Source organism: Bos indicus, chromosome 26 (assembly GCF_029378745.1).
Source record: "Bos indicus isolate NIAB-ARS_2022 breed Sahiwal x Tharparkar chromosome 26, NIAB-ARS_B.indTharparkar_mat_pri_1.0, whole genome shotgun sequence".
NCBI lineage: Eukaryota > Metazoa > Chordata > Mammalia > Artiodactyla > Bovidae > Bos > Bos indicus.
In genome coordinates this window covers 27,314,245-27,338,460 of record NC_091785.1, presented here as the reverse complement: position 1 = coordinate 27,338,460, position 24,216 = coordinate 27,314,245, and the positions used below count along the sequence as shown (strand labels likewise).

General features: G+C 39.0%; 1 protein-coding gene across 4 annotated transcripts in view; it reads left to right on the top strand.

Moving 5' to 3' along the window:
* Window positions 1–24,216, top strand: part of SORCS1 (sortilin related VPS10 domain containing receptor 1) — a 578,046-nt gene that overhangs the window by 295,719 nt on the left and 258,111 nt on the right. For all 4 annotated transcript variants that reach the window (XM_070780803.1, XM_070780802.1, XM_070780801.1 and 1 more), the window contains exon 3: window positions 23,554–23,653. In XM_070780803.1, the coding sequence (XP_070636904.1) occupies window positions 23,554–23,653 (100 nt within the window). The remainder of the gene's footprint in view (window positions 1–23,553; window positions 23,654–24,216) is intronic.

The window sequence follows — 24,216 nt, the reverse complement described above, 5'->3', positions numbered from 1 at the left end:
TATTTAGGTATTCTTAAAAAAACAATATTCTCAGTCTGCATTGTTGTTTGGGTGGCTTTCCTAATTGACAGCCAGTGGTGATATTCAGCATGGAAAGTGTTTGTGTCCAGATGAGTGCGTGAAATGTAATTTGTCTGGTATGGGCTTTAACTGGCAAATGTTAGAAATTGACCTTTTCAACAGAAATTTACTTGGAAGTCCTAAGTGAAGCTCTGCTTTAAGCTAAATTTGTCACTAAGACATGATTAAATTCTCTTAAATGTAGATCAATTACACATATTATTAATGGGAATTGAAATCTCCCTAAATGGTAACCATAAATTTAAAGGGGAGGGGAAGAATGTGAAGCCTAAGGTGCCTCATTCACCAGCTGGATAATCTTATGCTATCATGAAACTCTGTTTGCGACAAAGAAAGTTGTTTATTCCACAGTAGGCTGTGGCTAGACTTCAGAGTCTTGTATAAGGAGGTGGAATGTTAGATTTTCACATCACTGGAATCCAGGAACTGGAATCCAGGAACATCTCACAGCACATGGCCAGAAGGCCATACAGGTGTTTAGAATGAGAGAAAGAAGGAAGAAAGGAAGATAAAAAATGAGGGGACTAAGATCCCACAAGCCTCATGACTTGGCAAAAAAGAAAAAAAAAAAAAGATGTAGAAAAAACACCCTGGTGGTTACACAGCAGGGAGAGGGAGCAGGAATCAGCTGAGAGATTCGGACTGACATATGAACCCTACTGTATGTAAAATAGATACCTAATAAGGACCTATCTACTGTAGAACAAGGAGCTCTTCTCAATACTCTATATTGACCTATAAATATAGAAAAAGAATCTAGAAAAGAGTGGATATGTGTATCTGTATAACTGGTTCACTTTGCTGTACAGTAGAAACTAACACAGCATTTTAAATCAACTATACTCCAGATTTTTTTTTTAAGAGTAATTTCACTGGAAAAAAGAGTGATGGAGGAAGGAGTCAAGTTTTGATCCTTTCCTAGATGATAATTTACTATAGAATTAAGGAGAGGAAGAAACAATATAGAAACGTGATCTGAGAAATGACTGACGTTCTCAGCAGGGAAAATAACAATGTGTTGGCTCAGAACTCCAGCTACTGGTGTATTATGAAGTTTGAGTGATGCTTTCTACCTTGATTAGAGATGCTAACCTCTGAAAACAGTGAACAAACCAGTTTCTTCCAGCTGTGACGCTGTATAAGGGGTCAACTTACCTGTGTAAGGTCAGAAACATTGTAATTTTCTTTACTCTGGTGAGTCAGAGAAGCTTAAGTCAAAGATATGAGTAGTGCTGGCAACAGGAAGGCATATCAGCTCCTATGCCCATTTAATCTTTGAACATGACATGGCATCTGCAAGATGAAAGAGACATGAAAACTCGAAGGGAAAAGGAAAAAAAATGTGAAGGTGTTATTAACATTGCTAATAATATATTCTAAACTTGTGAACATCACCTCTCATTCAGAGGTACTCTTAAGATTTATAATGTGCTTATGGAGATCAGACACATATCTCAGATTGTCGGCAAGTGGCTCTTCTAAAATCAAATCAGATCGAAAGACATCTGCTTACTCTGAAATGTCAATGACTTTCTACAAATGGCAAGGGGACCTGGCTGGGTGCATAGCTCCCAAGTATGCTTGGGACACCTTATGCCAAATCTCTTCTGAGTCTTTCAACAATTATTTTTGTAGATCATCTGGCTTTAGTGGACAGAGTGATGTAATCTCTAATGTATATGTGGTGATAATTGTTCAATAGAGAGTCAGAATGAGACTTGACTCTGTGGTGGTTTTTCTGTGTTTTTGTGTTTAAATTTAGTCATTCAACCTCAACAATCATCAAGGAGTCATTTAGTACAGAGCTTAGTACTGGCTGTAATCTCTAGACAATATAATTTGATATTTATCCTATTCTTACTAAAATTCTTTAGGAAAACCCTCTGTCAGGAAGACCACTGCTTTTTTTGTTTATTGTTTGTTTTGCTACCCATCCCCCCATTTAGATTTTGTGTATGTATGTAATCTCAGGGTGAAAAGCAAAGGATCTGCAACTAGGAATTCTGGTCTAGAGAATCTAGAGCAGGGTCAGCAAGCTTTGGCCAAAATCTACCTGCCATGTGTTTTCATGAATTAAAATTTATTGGAAAATGGCCACACCCATCTGTTTACATCTTGTCTATGACTGCTTTTCAGCTACAACCACAGAGTTGAATAATTCCAAGAGAGACCCTTTATTTAGTGCTTCAAATTTATTGCTTCATATTTGGTGTCTGGCTACTTACAGAAAGAAAAAAAAAAGTTGTCAGACCCTGACTGAGATTGTATTCCCAACAGTTTCCCCAGGTTGGTAACAGCAGGTTGAGTTACAAGCCATTCTCCAGGCATCTTGTTAAAGATGAGAGTTATGCACAGACATCCCAGGTACAACCACAATACAATTTCACAGTAAATTCCGAGGCAGAGAATTTAGGCATTTATTGCCTTCATTGCCCATCTGAAAGAGATAGTAACTTAGATTTCACTTTAGATGAACTTGCCCTCAGTGATCCCAGAGGAGATGGACCAATTCATATTCATTTATGTGTTCAGTGAATGCCTAGGGCCTGTGGCATACAATTATGTTCAGTACATGTTGGTTGAATGAATACAGGCATATCAAAGGGCCATAATCATTCTAATCCACTGTGGATTAATAGGATACCAGGTGAGAAATCTGTTCCTAGAATAGTGAGCTAGTAGAGCAGCAGCAAAGTTTCATCTTCTCAGCTCTTGACGTTAAGCCTATTGATCTTTAAGTAACTCAACTGTTCTTTTTTTTTTTTTTTCCATCGTAAGTACACCTTGGGATAGATAATAGGCCTGAGTTTTGTTATGTGGGATTTGAAGAAGGCATTGTTAGTATAAATCATGTTACTGGAACACGTGACTAGAGATGTTAATGAATTTCGTTTTCTGGCCTTTAAAAAATAATGTGATGCCAGCTCTTCTCTCTGAAAAGGTTAAAGACCAGGGGCAGGGTTTAGTCAACTTAGACTCTATTTATCACCCTTGAAACTTTTGTTTCTAAGAGGGACCAGACGAATAGATATTTATTAAACAGTTACAGTATCCCAAAGTCATAATAGTTCTTTTAATCTTCATCACAATCCTAAGCAGTAGTTAACTATTGTTCTTCTTTTGTAGAGAGAGAAACCCAAACCTAGAGAAGATGGAAAAATTACCTGTAGTCACCTTGTGAATGAGGGTCTAGCTGTCTTCTCCCAAGCCCTAGTTCTTTCCACTGGACCATTGCAGCCTGTCCTTTTCAAAGGAGTTTATTTTGCTTTTAGAAAGTGAGACTACTGCTTAGTACTGAAGGTAGTAGCTGATTCTGGCACAAAAAGAATTTCTAATATTTTTTCCACTTTCTTCTACGTTTTTGTTTGTTAACCTACTCTTTGTTCATTTCGTATAGTTTCAAACACTCGAGACTTTTTCTCAAAATAGGTCATTCCACTTCTAGGAAGCTTAGTAAGCTGTAGATTCCTGGGCACTTCTAGGACCTATTGGATTATTAGCTCTGGGGTAGAGACCCAGGAATCTAAATGTTTAACAGTCTCCTTTCCTTACGCATACATCATAAATATCAAGCAGACTATCCTAGAGAGTTTGTTCTTTAATGCCTTCAAAGACATGACATAAGATTTTGGAACTCCTCAACTTAGAAATATTTTTCCTAATTATATTTTTAGGATTTGTGTTCTTCTTTTTTTTTTTAAATACAAAAAAGATTTTGTTCTAGTCCTTTAGTTCCAAGGCTAGTCTCCGGCTCATAATATTTTTAACAACAGTATTGCTGAAATGCAATAACTCTTTTTATGACTCACTGTCAGGAAGAACAAAGCACGCTTGTATAACAAGTGAAATGGAGTCCTTGTACACAAAGACTTCATTTTGCACTATCATTGGAGTCTGATCAATATCTGTCCTGGGTTCCAAATAAGGGCAGGGACTACATTTTGCATTCCATCCACCTTAGCTACCAAGTGCCTGGTGCTGTCATTATCAATCTTGTCAGAACTAACCTCTCACATGAAATTGTGTTATATTTGTTTTGCTGTCTAGCAAAGTACTATAAATTTAGCTGCCAGAAAGGCATGTGCTCACAGTTGTGTAGATCAAAAGCTCAGGTGAATCCTGCTGGTGTGCTGCTCAGGGTTTCACAAGGCTGAAATCAAAATCTCTACTGGCTGGACTTCCAGCTGGAGGCTGGCTGGACTTCCAGCTGGAGGCTTGGGGGAAGCATTCTCTCCCATGCTTCTGAGGCTGTAGGTCTGAGGTCATTGGCTGTGACTTTTTCTTTGCTGGCTGTCATCTGGTCCTGTTCTCTGCTCCTGGAGACCACCCACATCAGCTCTCACATGGCCTCTCCATCTTCAGCCCAACAATGTCACCTAGAGTCAAGCTTCCTCATGCTCACTCTCCAACTTACTCTTCTGTTTATTTATTTGTCTTTAAGAATGCATGATATTGGGCCTGCCCAGATAATTTGGGATAATCTCCCCATTTAACCAATCAATACTCTCAATTATAAATACAAAGTCCTTTTTGTCATGTAATATAACATATCCACTAGGAAGAGGACATCTTTGGAGGGGGAGGCAATATTCTGCCAACCACACTCACCTACACACATCATTAAAAATAAATAAGAATACATTTCTTAACTGTAATGTAGGGATAAAAGAGTATAATGATGCAGTTTCAGTTCAGTTCAGTCACTCAGTCATGTCTGACTCTTTGCGACCCCATGAACTGCAACATGCCAGGCCTCCCTGTCTACACCAACTCCCGGAGTTTACTCAAACTCGTGTCCATTGAGTCAGTGATGCCATCCAATTATCTCATCCTCTGTTGTCCCCTCCTCCTCCTACCCTCAACCTTTCCCAGAATCAGGGTCTTTTCAAATGAGTCAGTTCTTTGCATCAGGTGGCCAAAATATTGAAGTTTCAGCTTCAGCATCAGTCAGGACTAATTTCCTTTAGTATGGACTGGTTGGATCTCCTTGCTGTCCAAGGGACTCTCAAGAGTCTTCTCCAACACCGCAGTTCAAAAGCATCAATTCTTCAGCACTCAGCTTTCTTTGTAGTCCAGCTCTCACATCCATACATGACTACTGGAAAAACCATAGCTTTGACTAGATGGACCTTTTTTGGCAAAGTGATGTCTCTGGTTTTTAATATACTGTCTAGGTTGGTCATAACTTTTCTTTCAAGGAGCAAGTGTCCTTTAATTTCATGGCTGCAGTCACCATTTTCAGTGATTTTGGAGCCCCCAAAATAAAGTCTGTCACTGTTTCCACTGTTTAAAAGTATTTTAATATTTCAGTGTTTAGACAGTACACTATTAGAAGTAAAATTGTCAGAAAGAAGAGCTACAGTGAAGACAGAAACAAGTGATTAGGTTTGGAAGCCTAAGTTCCCTGAGTAGCGTGGTCATCAGTTATGTAATTTTTAGAAATGGTGAAGCTCTCAGTTTAAAAAAAAAATGGAATATAATCTTCCCCCTAGTTACACTGGAGCCAGATTTTATAAAATGTAGTATATTTTAATAATTGGAAAATTATGTTTATATATAAAATGAAGTTTGCTGTTAGAGATATTTTTCTAGCTATGTAAAGAGAACCTAGTGGGACATTTCAAAACTATATGTGATGACACCTAGCATCGCCAGGCCCCCATCCTCAATCATTATGACAATGTTAGAACATCTGACACTTTTACAGAGGATCTCCTAGAGGAGAGTGGCACCCCAGCTGAAAAGCACTGGGAGAGTGAGAAGGGGATTTTTTCAGCTCAGAAGTATTGATTGGTTGTATCTGGATTTTTAAAAGAAGCCCTTTCTGTTCTTGGGCTGTTCACAAACTTTAGTAACTCCCCAAAACAAATTCTCTAGGTCTTATATGACCTGGCCATGACTACCATAGGGCCGTGTGTAGGTAAGGGGTACGGGTTGAGGGAGACCTGAAATCTTCAGTTCGCTCTTGGATGAGAGTGTTGAGGAGATAATCTAAGACAGAGGTTGTGAGTATGGACTTTGATGCCAGGACTGACACTTGAAACTGGGTCCTGCCTGTGAAGAAGTTGTGTGAGTGTGGCCACATTCTCATGTCTTTTGGAGCCCTTTTTTCCCCCCCTGTCTATACAGTACAGAAGTCTGTCTGTACGAATTTCTTGCCAGGGGTTGTAGAAGAAGCCTTTGCTTTTTTCAGTCATGGCCCTCCCATTGCACCTTTTCTCTGCTCTACTGTTTCAGAGCAAGGTTCTGTACATGGCAGTTGCTCCATCTTTGGTGGGCAATGCTTGTTGAATCTGCATAGTTGCCATGCACATTGGTTTCCCAGATTATGCTCCTCCAGAATCTGCAAATTCCCAGGTTCTTCTCCAGAATTCTAATCAGGCTGGTCCCAGAAGTCCATCATGATACGTATATCAAACTGTTACTTTATTTTCCACTGTTCACAAAAATTTTGCTGAGGACTGTGACTCTCTCTTGAATAGAGTTCCACCTCTTCAAGAGTAGATTAATGCTTGATTTTGCTCCTAAAGCCCATGAAACAGCCCAGTTTTGTTCCTTGAATTTTAGAAAAGATTGGTTCTTACTAATAATTGGTATAAAAAGCAAGCTGTGGCAAAAAGAAAAGTTTTTTCTCAGGATCTTCAAACACATTTTACAGCAAACAAGGGTTGAAATGCCTTTGGGAATATGAAAATAGTAACTGAGTCTCATTAGTCTCATCACTGTCAGAAATATTTGGTACATGGCTAATTACTTAAGGCCTGATGTTAGACACTGTATAAAGGAAACTGCCTCTATCCAAGGAAAGCTCCTTCTAGAAAAAAAAAAAAAAAAAAAAAAACCTCTTAAAGATATGAAAACATCACATCTTCAGTACATGCATGCTAAGTTGGTTCAGTCATGTCCTATTCTTTGCGACCCTATGGGCTGTAGCCCTCCAGGCTTCTCTGCCTGTGGGATTCTCCAGGCTAGAATACTGGAGTGGGTTGTCTTGCACTACTCCAGGGGATATTCCCAACCCAGGGATGGAAACCTGCATCTCCTGTGTCTCCTGCACTGCAGGCAGATTCTTTACCACTAGTGTCACCTGGGAAGTCCTACATCTTAAGGTACCGGGATGGAAAATGATCAGGTAGGTGTTCACGGTGGTGGTATTTGCAAGAGACACAAGACGTTGCATGGTAATATGGGAGGGAAGTTTAGCTCCCAGTTAACTACATAAACGATGCTGAGCATTGAATGACTTAAGCAAGGAGTCCTGGAGACTCCTTTCCTAAGGCAAACTCTGAACAGGATTTTGGGTGATCACTCTTCATTTTGAGAAAATTTGGTTCATACACCCTGATGTGAAAACGCCAGGGCACCCTGCCTGTCATTTCTCTGTCACCCCTCAGGTAGCTGTGCCGCACAATCTGCACTCCTGACCATTTTTCATCTGGGAAGCAGCCAAAGAGCATGTTCTCTTGGCCCTTGCCCTGGCATCAGTCTCCAGCTATGTGCTTTCATCTCACTTCCTGTAAAAATTCATCTGGAGATCCTGTGCGTCACCTAAGGTTAGGTGTCAGGGGACCGGCATACTGATTCATATTTTGAATCACAATCGTTGCTATATAGCAGACTTTGTAATCTGGTAGATCCCTTGGATGCATAGTGATGGATGAGCTTCTGGTGATTTAAAAAAAAAAAAAGTCCATAACTCTCAAACTGTAGCTCAAGTTGAAGTGAGCGATAATCATAAAGCATAACTAATACACTGCTGAATTATTCATTTTGATTATACAAACTGCACCCTCAATGTCAAAGAAGTCATACTCCTTCTAGGGTCTCTGTAAGCAGAATGTCTCAGGAACTGTCTGGTCCTAAGAAAAAAGGGACTGTCAAGTATTGAATCAGGCCTGTGCTAAGAGTGTGAGTTGAAGAAATTATTATATAAATTATACCTAGAAAAAATTATGCATAATGAATATGAAATTATTATGAAATGTTCATAGAAATAGTCATAGGTTTTGGTACAATTGATAACTTTCTGGTAGCCTGCAGGTATTCCTCACTGAAAAATCAAGCCCAGGAGTGACTCCTGGCCTGAGTCCCTCGTCTGGGCCGTATTTCTCATTTACTTGGACTCTGCTTTTTTACTTCTTGTATTTTCTAGTTTATTCTCCATACAGTAGCCAAAATGATCCTTATAAAATGTAGTCAACTTCAGACTTGGCTTTGACCACACCTTTCCTATGCCTTATGGTCTCACCTGGAGAAAATCTAAACTTCTTACCATGTACTTTAAGGAAGACCTTACATGATCTAGGTCCTGTGTGTTTCTCTGTATTCATCCCCCTCTAAGCTAAGAGCACACAAGTTTCTTGTGGTTTCTTGAATACACCTTAAGGCCTCTGCATTTGTAGCTTCCTCTGCTTCCAGGGCATGCTTGCATCATCTACTCATCGAGGTCTCCCAAAGCCATCCAATCTATGTAGCCACCACACTGTCACTGTATACAGCAGGACCCTCTTTTGTTTTCATCTGAGTATTTATGTAAACAGGAAAATATAAACACTTTTATTGAAGGGGTTGATTATCTCATGCTAAAATGCAGCCTCCTTGAGAATAGGATCCTTGCTTGGTTTATTGAATATTTTTTGCCTCATGTCCAGAACTGGACAACTCACTCCAGTATTCTTGCCTGGAGAACTTCATGGACAGAGGAGCCTGGCAAGCTACAGTCCATGGGGTCGCAAAGAGTCAGACACAACTGAGCAAGTAACACACCTGTCCAGAACTGTATCTGTAATATATTATCCTCAGTTTACCTAGTTGTTGAGTGACAAGCTCGGTGGTACACACACTTTTTATAGAAGTGGTGTGCATACATTTTTCCTTGCATGCACTATTCCCACTTTAGTGATCTAGAGGCATTGCTTTCTTTGGTTAGTAGGTGACTAAGGCTTCACTGATCTGATTCTTTCCCCTCTCTTAGGATTCAAAATGGAAACCATCCCAGAATGCTGACAGCCTTAAATTTTAAGAGAAAGAAACCATGTCAGGCACCATGTTGATGGTTATTCTGGGGTCCAGACAGGGTTTTCTGTGATTATGCAAATCTTTTTACTCTCATATGCGGTGAGCTCCTTGTATATTAGTAAATATTTATAAAGCTCTCTATATTGACTGCTCCCCAATCAGGTTGATTAGTGTTTCTTCTCAGCAACCTTGTGAGGTCAATCACCATTATTATTGAACAGCCCAGAGAGGTTGGGCAACTTGCCCAAGGTCACTCAGCAGGTCATTGGCAAAGCCTCATAGGCAACTTCAGAGCCCATTACTGTGACAAGTCCTGGCATTGATTCCTCCAGGAAGGGTGACCCCTAATCACTTTTCTTGTAAGGTAGGCATATAAACACTAAATGTTCTGAAGTGAGAGAAATGTGAAGGCCTTGAGTTGAAGGAGTTATTGATGCAATTAGAAACTGGAGCCAGATATTGAAAATTGAAAATGCTGCTTAATGGAGGTGAATTGGAGGACATATTATTTTTGAGAGAATGAGAGAAATGTAGTTTGAAAAATAGGACTGTGAAAAGCAGAGTTGTATGTAGAAAATCAATTTGGGTGGCTTTGGGAGATGAAAAATAGTAAGTTATAGGGCAAAACCTTTCAGAAGAGTCTGGGTCAGGGTATTGGAAATAAGTTCTGTTCAGAAATAAGTTTAGTTCTCTAAAATAATGTGTCACCAACTCACCTCCATCAAGCAGAGTTTCGTGATGTTCTGTGAGGGTGAAATCTGGTTTTCAAATACATAGTATTTCAGCCCTTGAAGCCCAGCAGGTGCCACTTGTAATCAACTTGCTCTACTGTATCTCCTGCAGGAATATGTATCAAGGAACATGATCTCAGTTTTAAGAAATCATGCTGCATCTCACGTTCCATTGTTATTTTGGTGTTCTTCCCTTCCTTTAGGATTTAAGATAAGTAGTTCTTGAATAAATGGAGCTACATACTAAAAAAAAATAAATGTAGTTCTAAATTGGTGGACTAACCATTTGTTGTTGTTCAGTCGCTCAGTCACGTCCAACTCTTTGTGACCCCATGGACTGTAGCATGCCAGGCTTTCCTGTCCTTCACCATCTCCTGGAGCTTGCTCAAACTTATGTCCATTGAGTCACTGATGCCATCCAACCATCTCTTCCTCTGTCGTCCTCTTCTCCTCCTGCCCTCAATCTTTCCCAGCATCAGGGTTTTCGCATCAGGTGGCCAAAGTATTGGAGCTTTAGTTTCAGCATCAGACCTTCCAGTGAATATTCTGGGTTGATTTCCTTTAGGATAGACTGGTTGGATCTTCTTGTAGTCCAAGGGACCCTCAAGAGGTCTTTTCCCAACACCACAATTCGATTTGAAAGCATCTATTCTTCAATGCTCAGCCTTCTTTATGATCCAACTCCCACATCTGTGCATGACTACTGGGAAAACTATAGCTTTGAGTATATGGACCTTTATCAACTAAATGATGTCTCTGCTTTTTAATATGCTGTCCAGCCATAAATCAGACATCCAGAACTTGGACCTGACCCTATGCCCTTGCACTTGCTTTTTCCTCTGCTTGTAACAGTCTTTCTCAACATGCGTACCTTCCTACATATATCATTCAGATTTATCCTCAAATGTCTTATTAGTAAGGCCTTCTCTGACTACAGGGCTTCCCTAGTAGCTCAGTTGGTAAAAAATTCACCAGCAATTCCAGAGACCCTGGTTCAATTCCTGGGTCGGGAAAATCCCCTCGAGAAGGGATAGGCTAGCCACTCCAGTATTCTTGGGCTTCTCTTGTGGCTCAGCTGGTAAAGAACCCACCTGCAATGCAGGAGACCTGGGTTCGATCTCTGGATTGGGAAGATCCCCTGGAGAAGGGAAAGGCTACTCACTCCAGTATTCTTGCTTGGAGGATCCATGGACAGACCATGGGTTTGCAAAGAGTTGGACACGACTGAGCGACTAATACTTATATGTTTCTAATGTGTCTCTTTCTGCTAGAGTGTAAGCAAAGGAACAGCGATGTTGTATTTGTTTTTTGTTTTTCTGTTTTATTGCCAGTGTCAAAAACAAGGCCTGGAACCTAGGAGACACAGTACAAATAATTGTTGAATTAATGAATGGGCCATTATACTATATCAGTGCACTCTAATATGTAGATTAACTACACGTTGTGTGTGATTATGAAGAATCAGAGTCTTGGACTTCTGGTGAGCATTTTTTAGCACCTATTACTAAGTATTCTGGTGCTACCAATGCCACAATAAGTTTCAAGCCAAGAAACACCTGGGTGTTTTAATTTATATTGTGATCATCTTGACATATTTAATAATGCAATGAAGGGACCGTGGTAAGATTGTGGGTAGGATTGCCAGTTTTTCCTGGATTTTTGAATAAAATTGGCAAAGCTGAGGGAAGTAGGACCTGACAGTTTTCCTGGATATTTATGGACAAGTGTCAGTGTGGCCTGGAGTCATGGTGTAGGTTAGAGCTCCAGTTGGCTGGACCATCAGATTTTCTGAGCAGAGTATTGCCTGTGAGTGGATTCGATATCACTGCATGAAGACTGGCAGGGATAAAGATCAATGACTAAAGTGTTTCTGGGCTTTCCTTTCAAATTTCATTCCACGAGGGATTCTGAAATGTATTCTCAGTAAGCACTATATACATTTGTGATTTTTAATATCCTCTTTGACTGTCATCCCTCATCCTGGTCCCTTTCCTGAATGTAACCACTATTTTCAGTTTGATATGATTCCAAAGTGTGGTTACACATAGTTTTGTATATATCTAGGGTTCTGATTTAGTTTATTTTGTAATTATTTTTATTATTATTTTAAATTTTTATGTTTTATTTGTTTTTAGTTTTGGAGGAGAATTAACTTTTATATGTAGAATTGTGTTTCTTACAGTATTAATTCTAGGATGATTAAGCTTTATAATTATTTTTCTCTAATGAGATAATGGTACTTTTGCATATTTTATAGCCTGAAATTCTGAAAAATGCCTTAGCACATGAATCAGAAAACCTGTGTTCTCTTCATGACTTGGTCTCAACTGAATTCTTGGCTTACTTTACACTGAGTCTTAGCTTCTTTATCTGCAGAATCATAAGGTCAGACCTATTCAATTGTGTAGAAACCGTACTTTATTGATTTCTGGAGGTTGTGTGAAAGTGTTAAAGGGTTACTAAAAGAGGCAAACCAGGGTATCTGGGTATGGGCTAGAGTGGACAACAGGGGGTTCAATGAATTTAACTCCTATGTGTCTACTGTACAATTTGAAATATGTTTTAAATACCCCACTACTTTAATAAAAAATAAGAATAAAAACCACTAAACAGATCAAATTACCTCTAAGATTTTATTGAAGATCTATTTTAGAATCTTTAGCTTCCTTCACATTAGTAGATGGAGATCCCCCATAAATAGTGATTATTTAAGAAACTATACGGTGTAATGAGGGCTTCCCAGGTGGCTCAGATGGTAAAGAATCTACCTGCAATGCAGGAGAATCAGGTTAGATCCCTGGGTCAGGAAGATCCCATGGGGAAGGCAATGGCAACCCACTCCAGTATTCTTGCCTGGAGAATACCATGGACAGAGGAATCTGGCAGGCTATAGTCCATGGGGTCACAAAGAGTCAGACACAACTGAATGACTAAAACGTTCACTTCACTTTTCATGCAGTAATGAACAAATCATGTTTTCTCTCCAGGCTCAATCATTTCGTCTTTAAAGAAGCTAAATAGAAAGTAGACAACATGTAAAAGGCAAAGAGGGTATACCCTCCTCTTGAAACTCCAGCCCCTGGTTGTCTCCTGTGATTTGGGGATGGTGTTTTTCTCTAAGCCTTACTCCAGGCTTCACTATGGATGTCAAGTTCCTCAAAACCACTCCTGCTACAGAAATCCTTGAATTTTGCAGTCATGACTAGAGATCAGTGGTTCAGTCCTCTCCAATTACATGTGGGGAAATAATTTACTCATTTCCAATTCACTTAATTTTTAGTCATCATGTGAGGTTGAGGCTCCTACCATGTATAGAAAAAAAAAATACTCATAAAATACCCTTATATCATGACTCCCAGAGAACAACTTCCATAATTTAGGATAATTAATCATTTAAATATCAGGGAATCAAATAAATCCTGTTATCACCACTAAATGACTAGTTGCTTAGCTTCCAGAATACATTTTTTTTCATAGTTTTCACTGTATGTTCTGATTGAAGGACTAGGAGGACTGATTTACATTGGCTTCATTTGATAAATATTTTACTTATTTTTGCCTATTTCCAGGCAAGATAATCACAGTGCTCCTTCAGTCAACCAGCATACCATGTGAGAGTGAAGTGAAGCACTCTGCCAGAAATAGCAAATGCTGATGAGCAGTTTCAGGTTAAATTCATTTTCTGATAAGGATTCTAAAGCAAGGAATATACATGTGGATGTCCTTTCATGTCTGGTACCGTTCAGTCTTCACAAGCAAAGGCACAAGCTGCAGTAGTCCCTAGAGCCATCAATGCCTTTAGAGTCTTGGTTTATTAGATGCTTGGGCTCAGGGTCCTTATTCAAATAGAAAATTGACTTTAGAATGATAATTGGCAAATGTCATAAACAGTAGTGGTTCCTCACTGGGGAAGAAGGTGATCTACATTCTGGGAGCTCTCCTAGAAAATGCTGTTGTTTTCCAGACAAACTATTCCATCTTCCTATAACGAGCTGCTGCTGCTAAGTCACTTCAGTCGTGTCCGACTCTGCAACCCCATAGACGGCAGCCCACCAGGCTCCCCCGTCTCTGGGATTCTCCAGGCAAGAACACTGGAGTGGGTTGCCATTTCCTTCTCCAATGTATGAAAGTGAAAAGTGAAAGTGAAGTCGCTCAGTCATGTCCGACTCTTCGCGACCCCATGGACTGCAGCCCACCAGGCTCCTCTGTCTATGGGATTTTCCCGGCAAGAGTACTGGAGTGGGTTGCCATTACCCTCTCCGCCTATAATGAGCATAAAGCTTAAATGGACAAGCCACATTGTGTCTGTATGAAGCTGGCTTTGGAGACTAAATGCCCAAGTGTGAATCCAGTCCCTGCTCATCATTGCTGTGTGGTATTGGCAAGTTGCTCTTCCTCTTTAAGTCTCAATCTCTACATCTGTAAAATGTAGATCGTCCCAGTTCTTAACTCATAGGGTGTTATGAGGATTAAATGAGCTAATCCTTACAAAGTGCTTGTCAGCCCAGGGTGTGGGATGTTTTAAGCATTTGGTTAATGTCCACTATTATTATTCATAAAATATTTGGCACAGCCAGTTATGAGTGTAGCGTATTGCAGCTTGTGGGGATGTGACCTCAGCGTGGTCATGGAAGCTTTGCATTGGATCAGAAATGCCTGGGGATTAGGGTCATGTCAAAAGAGAGAACGCTTTAAAAAGCTAAGCAGACTTCCCTTTTCCTAAATTTGTCTGTATCCTTGTAACTGATAAATGCATATTATGTTTTGCATTGCTCTATTTGTATATAATATTTAGTACATTAATGCATAATACATTTTACATACACATTTGTATGTGTGCTTCCTAAGTCAGCCCCTAATTTCTCTTATATTTCTGCCTCAGCATTAATCCTGTCTGACTCAAACCCAGCAGGGAATCCTGAAATTTTCTTGCTCCCTCATCCTCCAAAAAGAAATGCATAAAAAGAGAATAATGTGAAATTTCTTGAATGATAGCTTCTGGTAATAGAGGAAAAGGTCTCAGGGTGTTCAATCAGCAACATTGTTTGAGCATCTTTTGAACACCATGGAGAAGCTACAATGGTGGAGGGAGAGACAGAGAGTAAGCATTAATACAGCTTGTTGTCCAGCTGCTGGCCATCAGATGAGAGGGGAGCAGACCTAGATGAGGGTAATGTATGGCAAATATGGAACATAACAGGAGAGGATTCAAGTGAGTTATGTGGAATATAAAGGAGAGTCATCCCATTCAGCAGAGGGCTGTGAAAAGGCTCAATAAAGGAAGGGAGAAAGTATATGAGTGAATTTTGATGGGGGAAAAAAGGGTGAAAAGAGAAATGTAAACCAGCCCTGCCTTCAGAGAAGGTAGTCTATTAGCACTGAACACTTTGAGCATTGACAATTTTAGGACAGCATAGACAGGTATGGGATGTTGTAGAAGAAACAGCAAAGGCTGCCAGTCAGCTGGCGTTGTCAGGAGAGGCATCCAGGGAAAGGAAAAGATGATAAGGAGTGTGTGTCCTCTGCCCGCCCCACTGCTGTCTCTTGTGCAGTGCGTATTATATTTGCAAAGACAGAGAGGGATAAGTGAGGCTGCCTCTATGAGAAGGAGTGAGTAGTAGTTTCTCCTGGACTGTTGCAACAAGATCTAGCCAGTGCAAAGATGGCAATGTTCTGCCCCAGGGATGGAAGGAGAGCTGAAGTGGAGGGTACAGATAAGAGACAGTGAGGCTAGACAATCCTCTGTGTGTTTGTCAGAAGGAACTCGTGGACATCACCTTGTTAAGAAAATTACTCTTCCCTGTACCTATGCCCCAAAAAGCTGAACAGAAAACATCTGACTAAGTTAATTTGCACTCCCTTTTTTAAGCAAAATACTCTAGGTATTAGTACCAGTTTTGGTTATTTTTATACTCACTCAAAATGAACTGGGAGATATTTCAGAGGTAAGGGTAACTCCTTTCTTTAATGTTAAGTATCATAGATCTTTACTTACTGCAGAACTGTATGTGGGTGGCAATGTCTTCTATTCTGTATCACCACTTTCCCACAGAGCAATATGCATGCAGTTATAATCAGATATATTCCAGTTTCTTAGCTATCCTGTGTGACTAGAAACATCAAGAATACAGTGCAATGCAGGGAACTATATTCAATATCCTGTGATAAACTGTAATGGAAAAGAGTGTGTGTGTGTAATTGAATCAGTTTTTTTATACAGCAGAAATTAACACAACATTGTAAATTAACTATACTTTAATAAAATAAAAGAATGCAGTGTGATGATACAAGGAAGGGAAGAATGATGACAAAGAAAGACCAAGAAGATGAGAGGGGACTTTCACAGGTTATCGTTTAACGACACATAAGTACTGTCCCTTCCATTAAAAAAATAAACACTTCTTTTCTATTAAAAATTAAATGACATTCCAAATACTGTGTCATATGGCAAAGTGGAAAGTATCTGTATAGTACATTGACATGCCTCCCTCAATTCTGCTGTTTAACCCCCTTTCCTCTGATTCTGCAGGTTAATCTGAAAAGCTCAGGGAATCCAAGAAAACAGAGGGAAGCTTGTTCAGCTCTGGATGCACCATAATGTCTCAGCAGCACTTTTAAATTATATGTTTAGGCTGACAGGCAAATGTATTTCAGGACAGAATCCTTAGAAAGCAGGAGACAATTTCCTTCAGCTCCACGTCATCGTTTGATGTAGATTGCCTATTATATTCTCGAGGTATTATGAAAAATGGTTTGGGAGATATTTTCTTGACAGTGGGTAGACTAATGGAATCTGGTGACTGTATTTAAAATGTGCAGGGGTTTGTTATAACATGGTAATAGAAATATCAATTGCACTGACAGGTTAAAAAAACCTGTCAATGAATGATAATGAAGTTATTTAAATGTCGACTCACTCGCAAACATTTTCCAAACCCTAAATTATTCTCACTGCTGTAACCTCATGCATCCTAAGTTCTACAGAAACAGAGTCTGGGATGTAGCCAGTGCACCCTTGCTTCTGGAAGCTATTTTTATGCCACCAAATTCACCAGGGACAGTGGAGGTGTCTGCTCTTAATGATTTTAGGAAAGAAAACACAGAAGCCGCAGACACTTGATTTAGAGTTAAACACTGTTCCTCTTTCAGGATATCTCATTTGAGCTGATTTGAGTGATGCCTTGATATTTCTTGTCCCCGGACTTCTCTCTACAGCTTCAGTCTTCATTTTGTGACTTTGGCATTATGGCATGGTGTGTCTGGGAGAGAGTATATTCCGTCTCTGGGGCCTGGAAGTGGAGAAGGAAGTTGTCAAGTTATGTGGATACTTTCTAAAAGCCTTTTTCAAGAAGAAGCCTAGCTTATCCTCAATTCAAAGAGGGTGTCCATCAGGCTTAATGCATTCATTCACCCTCTGTCTGTAGAAGGCACCTGCTGTGTACCAGAATTGTGCTGAGGACTGGGGACTTGGACATGAACAGAGATGTGTGCTTTCCTATGGTGCTTACAGTGGCCAGGTTATAAATGCCAGGCAGAGGTTGCTCCATTAAACAATAGAGGAGCATAGAGCATGCTCACCACCCTAGTCCCACTTCAGCCTGCAGAGCTCATTGTATCTGCTCATAGCAAGGACTTCAGTGGTTCTTGCCTGAATAGCTGAGCTTCTTAATTTTGACTTCGTGGAAATCCAGTGGGCCACATGAAAAGAGCAAACATCTGTGAAGTCAGTCACTCAGCCAGAATAATCAGGTTCCACAAGTGCGTAGGGCGCTCTTCTGAGAGCTCGGAAGACAGCAGTCCACAAGACATCTTTCCTACCCTCATGGAGCTTGTATTCTGGTGGGAGAATTTTATTTTTACAATAAAAAATAAGTAAAAATCTTTCAGATGTGGGTAAATACTATGAAGAAAAAATAAAAGAGGCTAAGGAGGAGCAGTGTCCTAGGAGAGGGGTCGCTGAAAGAAGTGAGGGGCCATCTGTCAGGGTATCTAGATAAAGAGCTCTGCAAGTACAAGAATAACAAGGCAGGAGTGGGCAGGAATCAGGGGCGAGGGGAAAAGGAGAGGTACTAGGAATGGAAATCTCAGGATTATACTGCAGTCCTATTAGATACAGAGTCAATATTATTTGTCTATAGCAAGTCTGGAGTTTGTATGGAGACAGGACACTGACTGGTGACCCAGCTTGTGAGCTCGTAAGTCCCCTTCTGTTTGACTTCAAGTCATTTCTCTTGCCATTCAGCTGTGACATCTTGGTAATCTTCACGAGCCATCATCACATCATTAAAAGGTTGACCCATTCACCTTGTCTGTATTTCTAGCCTCCCCAGGAGCCTAAGTGGGCCACATCAAGGCACACTTTCTTTGTGCAGCATTGTGAGAGTTTCTGGTTAGACTTCTCTTAATATGGCTTCTGGCAGGTCCTCTGGATTTTTACTAAGTATGAAGAGAATCCAGGCTTGGGCCTACCCCATGGGGAACTTCTAATAATTTCAGTTCATATTCCTTTTGTAGAATTAGGTTTTGTGCATACATTTCCTTTTTCCTCTTGTAGCTTTTGAGAGAGGAAATGCAGCATGAGGTTAAAGATACAGCCCTTAGTGAGTGCTCCACTTCCAAGTTCTGTGGCTTTAGTTTAAGTAGGTTGGTTATACATGTGGGCCTTCCTTATCGGTAACATGTGACTAATACCAGTGTCCCTCTCATGGGATTCTGAAGGAGCCGAAGAGCTTAGATCACATTGTAAGCACCCAATAAATGTACATTTATAATATCTGTTAGGATTCTTAAATGTAATAGTCTATTCAGCAGTAGAATCCTGACACAGTTGTTATAGAAGCAGAGTACAGAATCTTTTATCAAGTTCTTACCTTATCTCTCTGATCCAAGTTCCGCACAAAACTACTAACATTTATGCCTCAAAATATGATAGGCTAAATGTGGTTACATTTTAAAATCGTAATAGCTTCATGAGATAGTCTTATCTTCTAAGCAAACTAACTCTAACTCATTTTCAGTGATTGAGATTTTCCTTGAGGATTCACATGATGGGTTTTAGTGAATGTTGGCCAAAGAATACTAAAAATCATCAAGAAAAAGAATGAGTGGTAAAAGGAGTAACAAAAGCTATAATTTGTAGATGGTTTATTACATATCAGCCATTGTGCTCAGCACTTTTTATGGACTAATTTAGTTTACAGATGATTCTGTGCTTATTTATATCCAATTTGATGATACTATAAGATTATAGTAGAGGAAATCCAATCATACATTTTATTTCTGCCACTCCTTGTGGAAACTAGCTGTGCCCGGTGTTCATCCCTTGGAGACTCTGTCATCTCAAAGAGATCATAAGTTCTTGGAAAGCAGGGGCCATGCCTTGAATGTGGTTTCTCCACCCCTCAGAGAAGCTTTTCTCAGGTCTATGCATATAGTAAATACTTAAATAGAGACATGCTTTCAAATGTTCTAAAAGTCACTATTTAAGATGCATTTGTCAAAAAGGGTAAAGATTAAGGATCAAACACAAGAGCCTGCAGTCATTGATTTAATCATTTGCTATTTATTTTCCTGATACTCTTATTTTTTAAGCTTTCTGTATCTTCTAACACAGTATAGGTGTTGACAGAAGCTATGTTTTTAATCTGTAATAAGCCAACTTATAAACACAACCGGAAAAAATGTTTGCTTTGGAATGTTTTAAAAAATGGTACAATTGGAGGATTCAAGGCTGCTTATGTTGCATCTTAAATATGTCTGTGTATGGTACCTATTTTTAAGATTGCTTCCTTTTTGCCTTCACAGCAACAGTCACTTTATAGTTAGCATAACTGACATTTCTCTTGGCAAATTTGATTTGTTTTAAATATTTTTATTGTTCTCCTTTTCTTATGAAACCAAGAGCCATAATCTTTGTTTGGCTTTTTTTTTTTTTTTTTTTTTTTGGTCTTTCATATTGTTTCCCAAAGTATATTGTTCAGAAGACTAATCTCATTAGATATCTCTCACGAATAGATCCTGTAATCAAATATGTTTTGAATATGCTTCATGAAATATGCATGTAAGAGGTTTGCAGTGTATAATAGACTAATAAAATTTATGTATGTATATAAGAATAATAAAAATTCTAAGTTCTGAAGTTAAGAAACATTAAATTTTGCCTAATCAAGTGTTTCCTAACATTTTTTTGATCTCGGATGATACTCCTCTCCCCTGTATTTAGAGATGACACTTAAAATATTTAACAGCTAGTGCACTGGCTCCACAGCCAGCCTGCTGCTCAACTGTCTGTCTCTTCTCTGTTCTTTCCTAGCCCACATCCCTAGGAGACTGAATTTCCCACATTTGACTGTGCGGGCATGACTGGAAGCATCTGTTGGCTGTGAAGGGGAGTTTGGGTTTGCAGATGGACCCTAGGAATTGCCTTCCAGGGTGCAGTCCCTCCTCCAAGGTCACTGTCTCCTCCGCTGGGGCTCAGGCTGACTGTCATAGGAAGTGGCATTCAGAACAGGTGCTGGAGCAAGTGTCTTGGGTCACACAGTGACACTTTGCTATTTCAGCCCTCAATCTTTCGGTTGCTGGGACTGAAAGGAGATCTGGGCATTTTCCAAGGAGAGGCCCTGGTGATGAGGCTGGTAGAAGTAGCTACTCAGAGAATGTGGTGCAGTAAACTATTTGCCAACTGGTTCGCAATCGTCAGGCGTCTTCACTGCTGTATCACTGTACCAGTGTATCCCAGCTGGTTGGTTGTTTTACCCATGAAACTTGTCAACACTCTATGTAATTCGGGTTCTGCGGGACAGCCACAGACAATTGCTTGTCTGTGACATTTGGGGTATATGGAAATACATCAGTTTTTTTCTATTAGTTACTATAATACCACAATGTTTAAACATTTAATTTTGCTTGAATTGACAGTTAACAAATTTTGATTCACTTTTTGAGCTTTGAAAAATCAAGGGGCAAAAATGGCACAAAAAGTCATGGCAGATACCTGAACTTTCTGGGCTACTGATGTTACAATAAGAGAAAAGTTCCTAGTTACATTGTAAGTTATCTGAAAAGGAAGTCGTTCATGTAAATCTGAATTAGTCACTCCATTATCATCTTTCACACTTGGATTTCAGTTAAGTGTGTGCGTGAACGCACGCACACACACACACACACACACACACACACAGTTTCCCCTTGTAGTTGTAGTTTGTGTTTTGAATGTAAAAATATTCTTTGAGTAGCTCAGAGTTTGAGTTGATAGAAATTATGGGAAACTATTTTTCATGCTTTTATAAACTGATCCCTGCTTCTCCTTTCTTTTATCACACTAGAAAAACATAAACTGTTCTCTCATCCCCAACACAGTTCTATTAATTTCTGCCTACACAGAATTTATAAATGTGGAAGTATTTGTACATTTAATCCTCTTCTCATCACCCCTCCATAGGTTTTGCATCTATGTTTTTTGTTCTTGAACTTGTATCATTAAGAATACAAATAGAAAAAGTTATCCAATAAAAGGAGCTAGAGAAAGACTATTGAAATTTTGGAGACAAGCGAGTCTCAATAAGAAGAGAAGTTGACTCAGTATAACCACAGTGAGAGTGGGAAAAACTGGTCAAACACCAGGATTAGACTGAGTAAGGAAAGAAGCCTCAGATGTTTCGTAGAAAGTAACAGGAATTTTCATGTCCAGATGAGTCTGATGAGAAAAAAAATATATGGAAGGAGAATTTAAAGAAGTTTGTCATGGTTAATAGATAAGCTCTTCTGCAAAGAGATTAGGAATATTCTTCAAATATTCTTGGTTATTAAGCAAGCATTTGTTCGATTGAGCTAAAGCCCAGACTGGTCCTGAGGAAATCTAGTTATATATTTGGATTACATGAGGTGACTTCTATTTTTGGATGCTCTGACTACAGATGACCCCTGAGCAACACAAATTTGAACTCTATGTGTATCCACTTATACACATTTTTTTAGTAGTAAATACTGTAGATTCTACAATGTGTGTTTGGTTGAATCCTTGGGTGCAGAACCACAGATGTGGAGAAACTGTGTATATAGAAGGCCAGTGATAAGTTGTATGCTGATTTTTGACTACAGGAATTGTTGGCACCCCTAACCCCCTTATTATTCAATTATCAACTCTACATCCCTTTTCTAAAACCCTACCCATTTTCCATTTTCAAGATCCAAAGTCCTTCTAAGAAACTTTTCATAATACTCCAATCTTCAGTGATTTGGAGTGTAATCTAAATTCTATAAAGTGTTGTCCAAATTTACTTACTTATAATTTATGTATATAATATGTATTATAGTCTAATATCATCTAAAATTTTTATCTATCTTATATAAATATTTTTTGGTAAAGAGCTCCCTGTATCTCCAGCTGTAGTAAATTCTTAATTCTTTAATTCCTAGCTAATATGTTTTATAGCTTTCTAGCTCTGGTGCCTGATCCTGAGTAGGCTCTTAATGTATGACATTGAGGTTGATAACAGACAACTCTTCTATTTCATCTTTATGGTGTATGGAAATATGAAACTTCTATCATATAAATAAGTTTAAATAATTGCATTTTTGTGATTTTTCTGACTAAACCAACTTTATTTTCCGAGTCTTGTTAATTTTCATCTCTTTTGTTACATATAACACATTACCACTTTATTTTTCTGCCTTTTAAAGCTATTGGATTCTTGAAAGTAGGGGCTGTATCCTGGAACATAGCACAGAGCCTGTTCGTTTTAGAGGCTCTACAAATGTGAATGGATGAACTGCATTTTCCTTGGGAATCTCCTATATGTGTAAAGAAGCTGACAGATTTTATATTTGTTCCCTTTAAATTAAAAAAAAAAAAAAAAGCTGTGGTATAATGTAACACAGAGCTTAGAGTCAAAATACCTAGAGTCAAATTCTAACTGACTTTGAAAAGATCATTCATGTTCTCTCAACCACTTTCTTCAAATACACATAATATTTCCTACTGAACTTGGTTGCAACGATGATCTAATAAGATGTACAATTCTGAAATATATAATAGACTTATATAGAGAAGGTAATTAAGGCCTGTTTATTCAGTCTAAATTAATAAGTCATTGACCAATGTCAAGAAAAGATGAGAGAATCTCCAAAAATGACCAGAGTCAGTGCCAAGAAGTAATATCCTCCCAACTCCAGGTGGCTTAACACTGGAAAAGGCCACTGATTAGAACTGTGAAATCTCACTTACTATTAAGACATCTTCTTATTCTTAAATAATAAGAAAAGACTGAATGACCTTTGGAGGGACTAGCCCACCATATATCCTATGACTCATAAAAGAAAACACAATTTGTAGATAAATCAGGAGAACCTACTTTTCCACTGTGCCAAAGATAAAGCAGAAGTTTGGAAATGTCAGATCTAAGTAAAAGGTCTTTATTTCTTAGTCTGGTTTCAAGGGATACCCTCATTCTTAATCTTTGAAAATTAAACACATTCTCTACGCAATGCACGAATCTTAAGGAGAAGTGAGAGATGGAGTTTTAATTTTTACCAATTCAATTTAAATGCAAATGTTAACCACTCACATGATGCTACTGTGTACATAATTAAGCATCATTATATACTACATGAATCATTTAGAAACCTCTGGAGAGCCATTCTACTAGGTAAAACATGCATTACATTGACAAGCAGGCAAATGATGTATACTTCTGTCCTCATTAATGCTTCTTTTGAATTATAGGTCAACCGATTATGGGACAACCTATGAGAAGCTGAATGATAAAGTTGGGTTGAAAACGATTTTAAGCTATCTCTACGTGTGTCCTACCAACAAGCGTAAGGTAAGAAGTGTGTATTCAGCATGCTGTTTATTCATGATGTGACTTCTGTCTTGGCTGGCTCATCTCTCTAAACCACCTAAAAATCCATTACAGTTAAGCTTCAAGAGATATAAAGATGAGTTGATGGATGTTAAGGTGGTAAAATGTCTGACACATCATAATTTTCAGATCAGCAGCTGTGAATGTAGGAGAGAGAGAGGTAGGCATATCATTATCATTTCCAAAAGGCAGCTATAGGGAATGTCCTGTTGTCTGGATGCTCCAGACTCTTACAAGAGCTCTGACCAGTTAGTGGCAGGAATCAGAATAAAGCTTGACAAAACAAAAGAAAAGATAGGATTTTCATGGAACGTCCACCTCTATTCCCTTGACATGGAATAAATAGATTGACTAGAATTGAAGTGAATGCATTGTCCTAAGCAGGTTGGAAGTTTCCTTTCTAAAGTTTATTCAGATTGCATACAAATGTCAGGTTGGAGGCAATGCGGGAAGAAACCCTGAAGATCATCATCATATATGACATATTAATTTTACAGATGAGGAAACTAGAGTTCAAAGAAAGG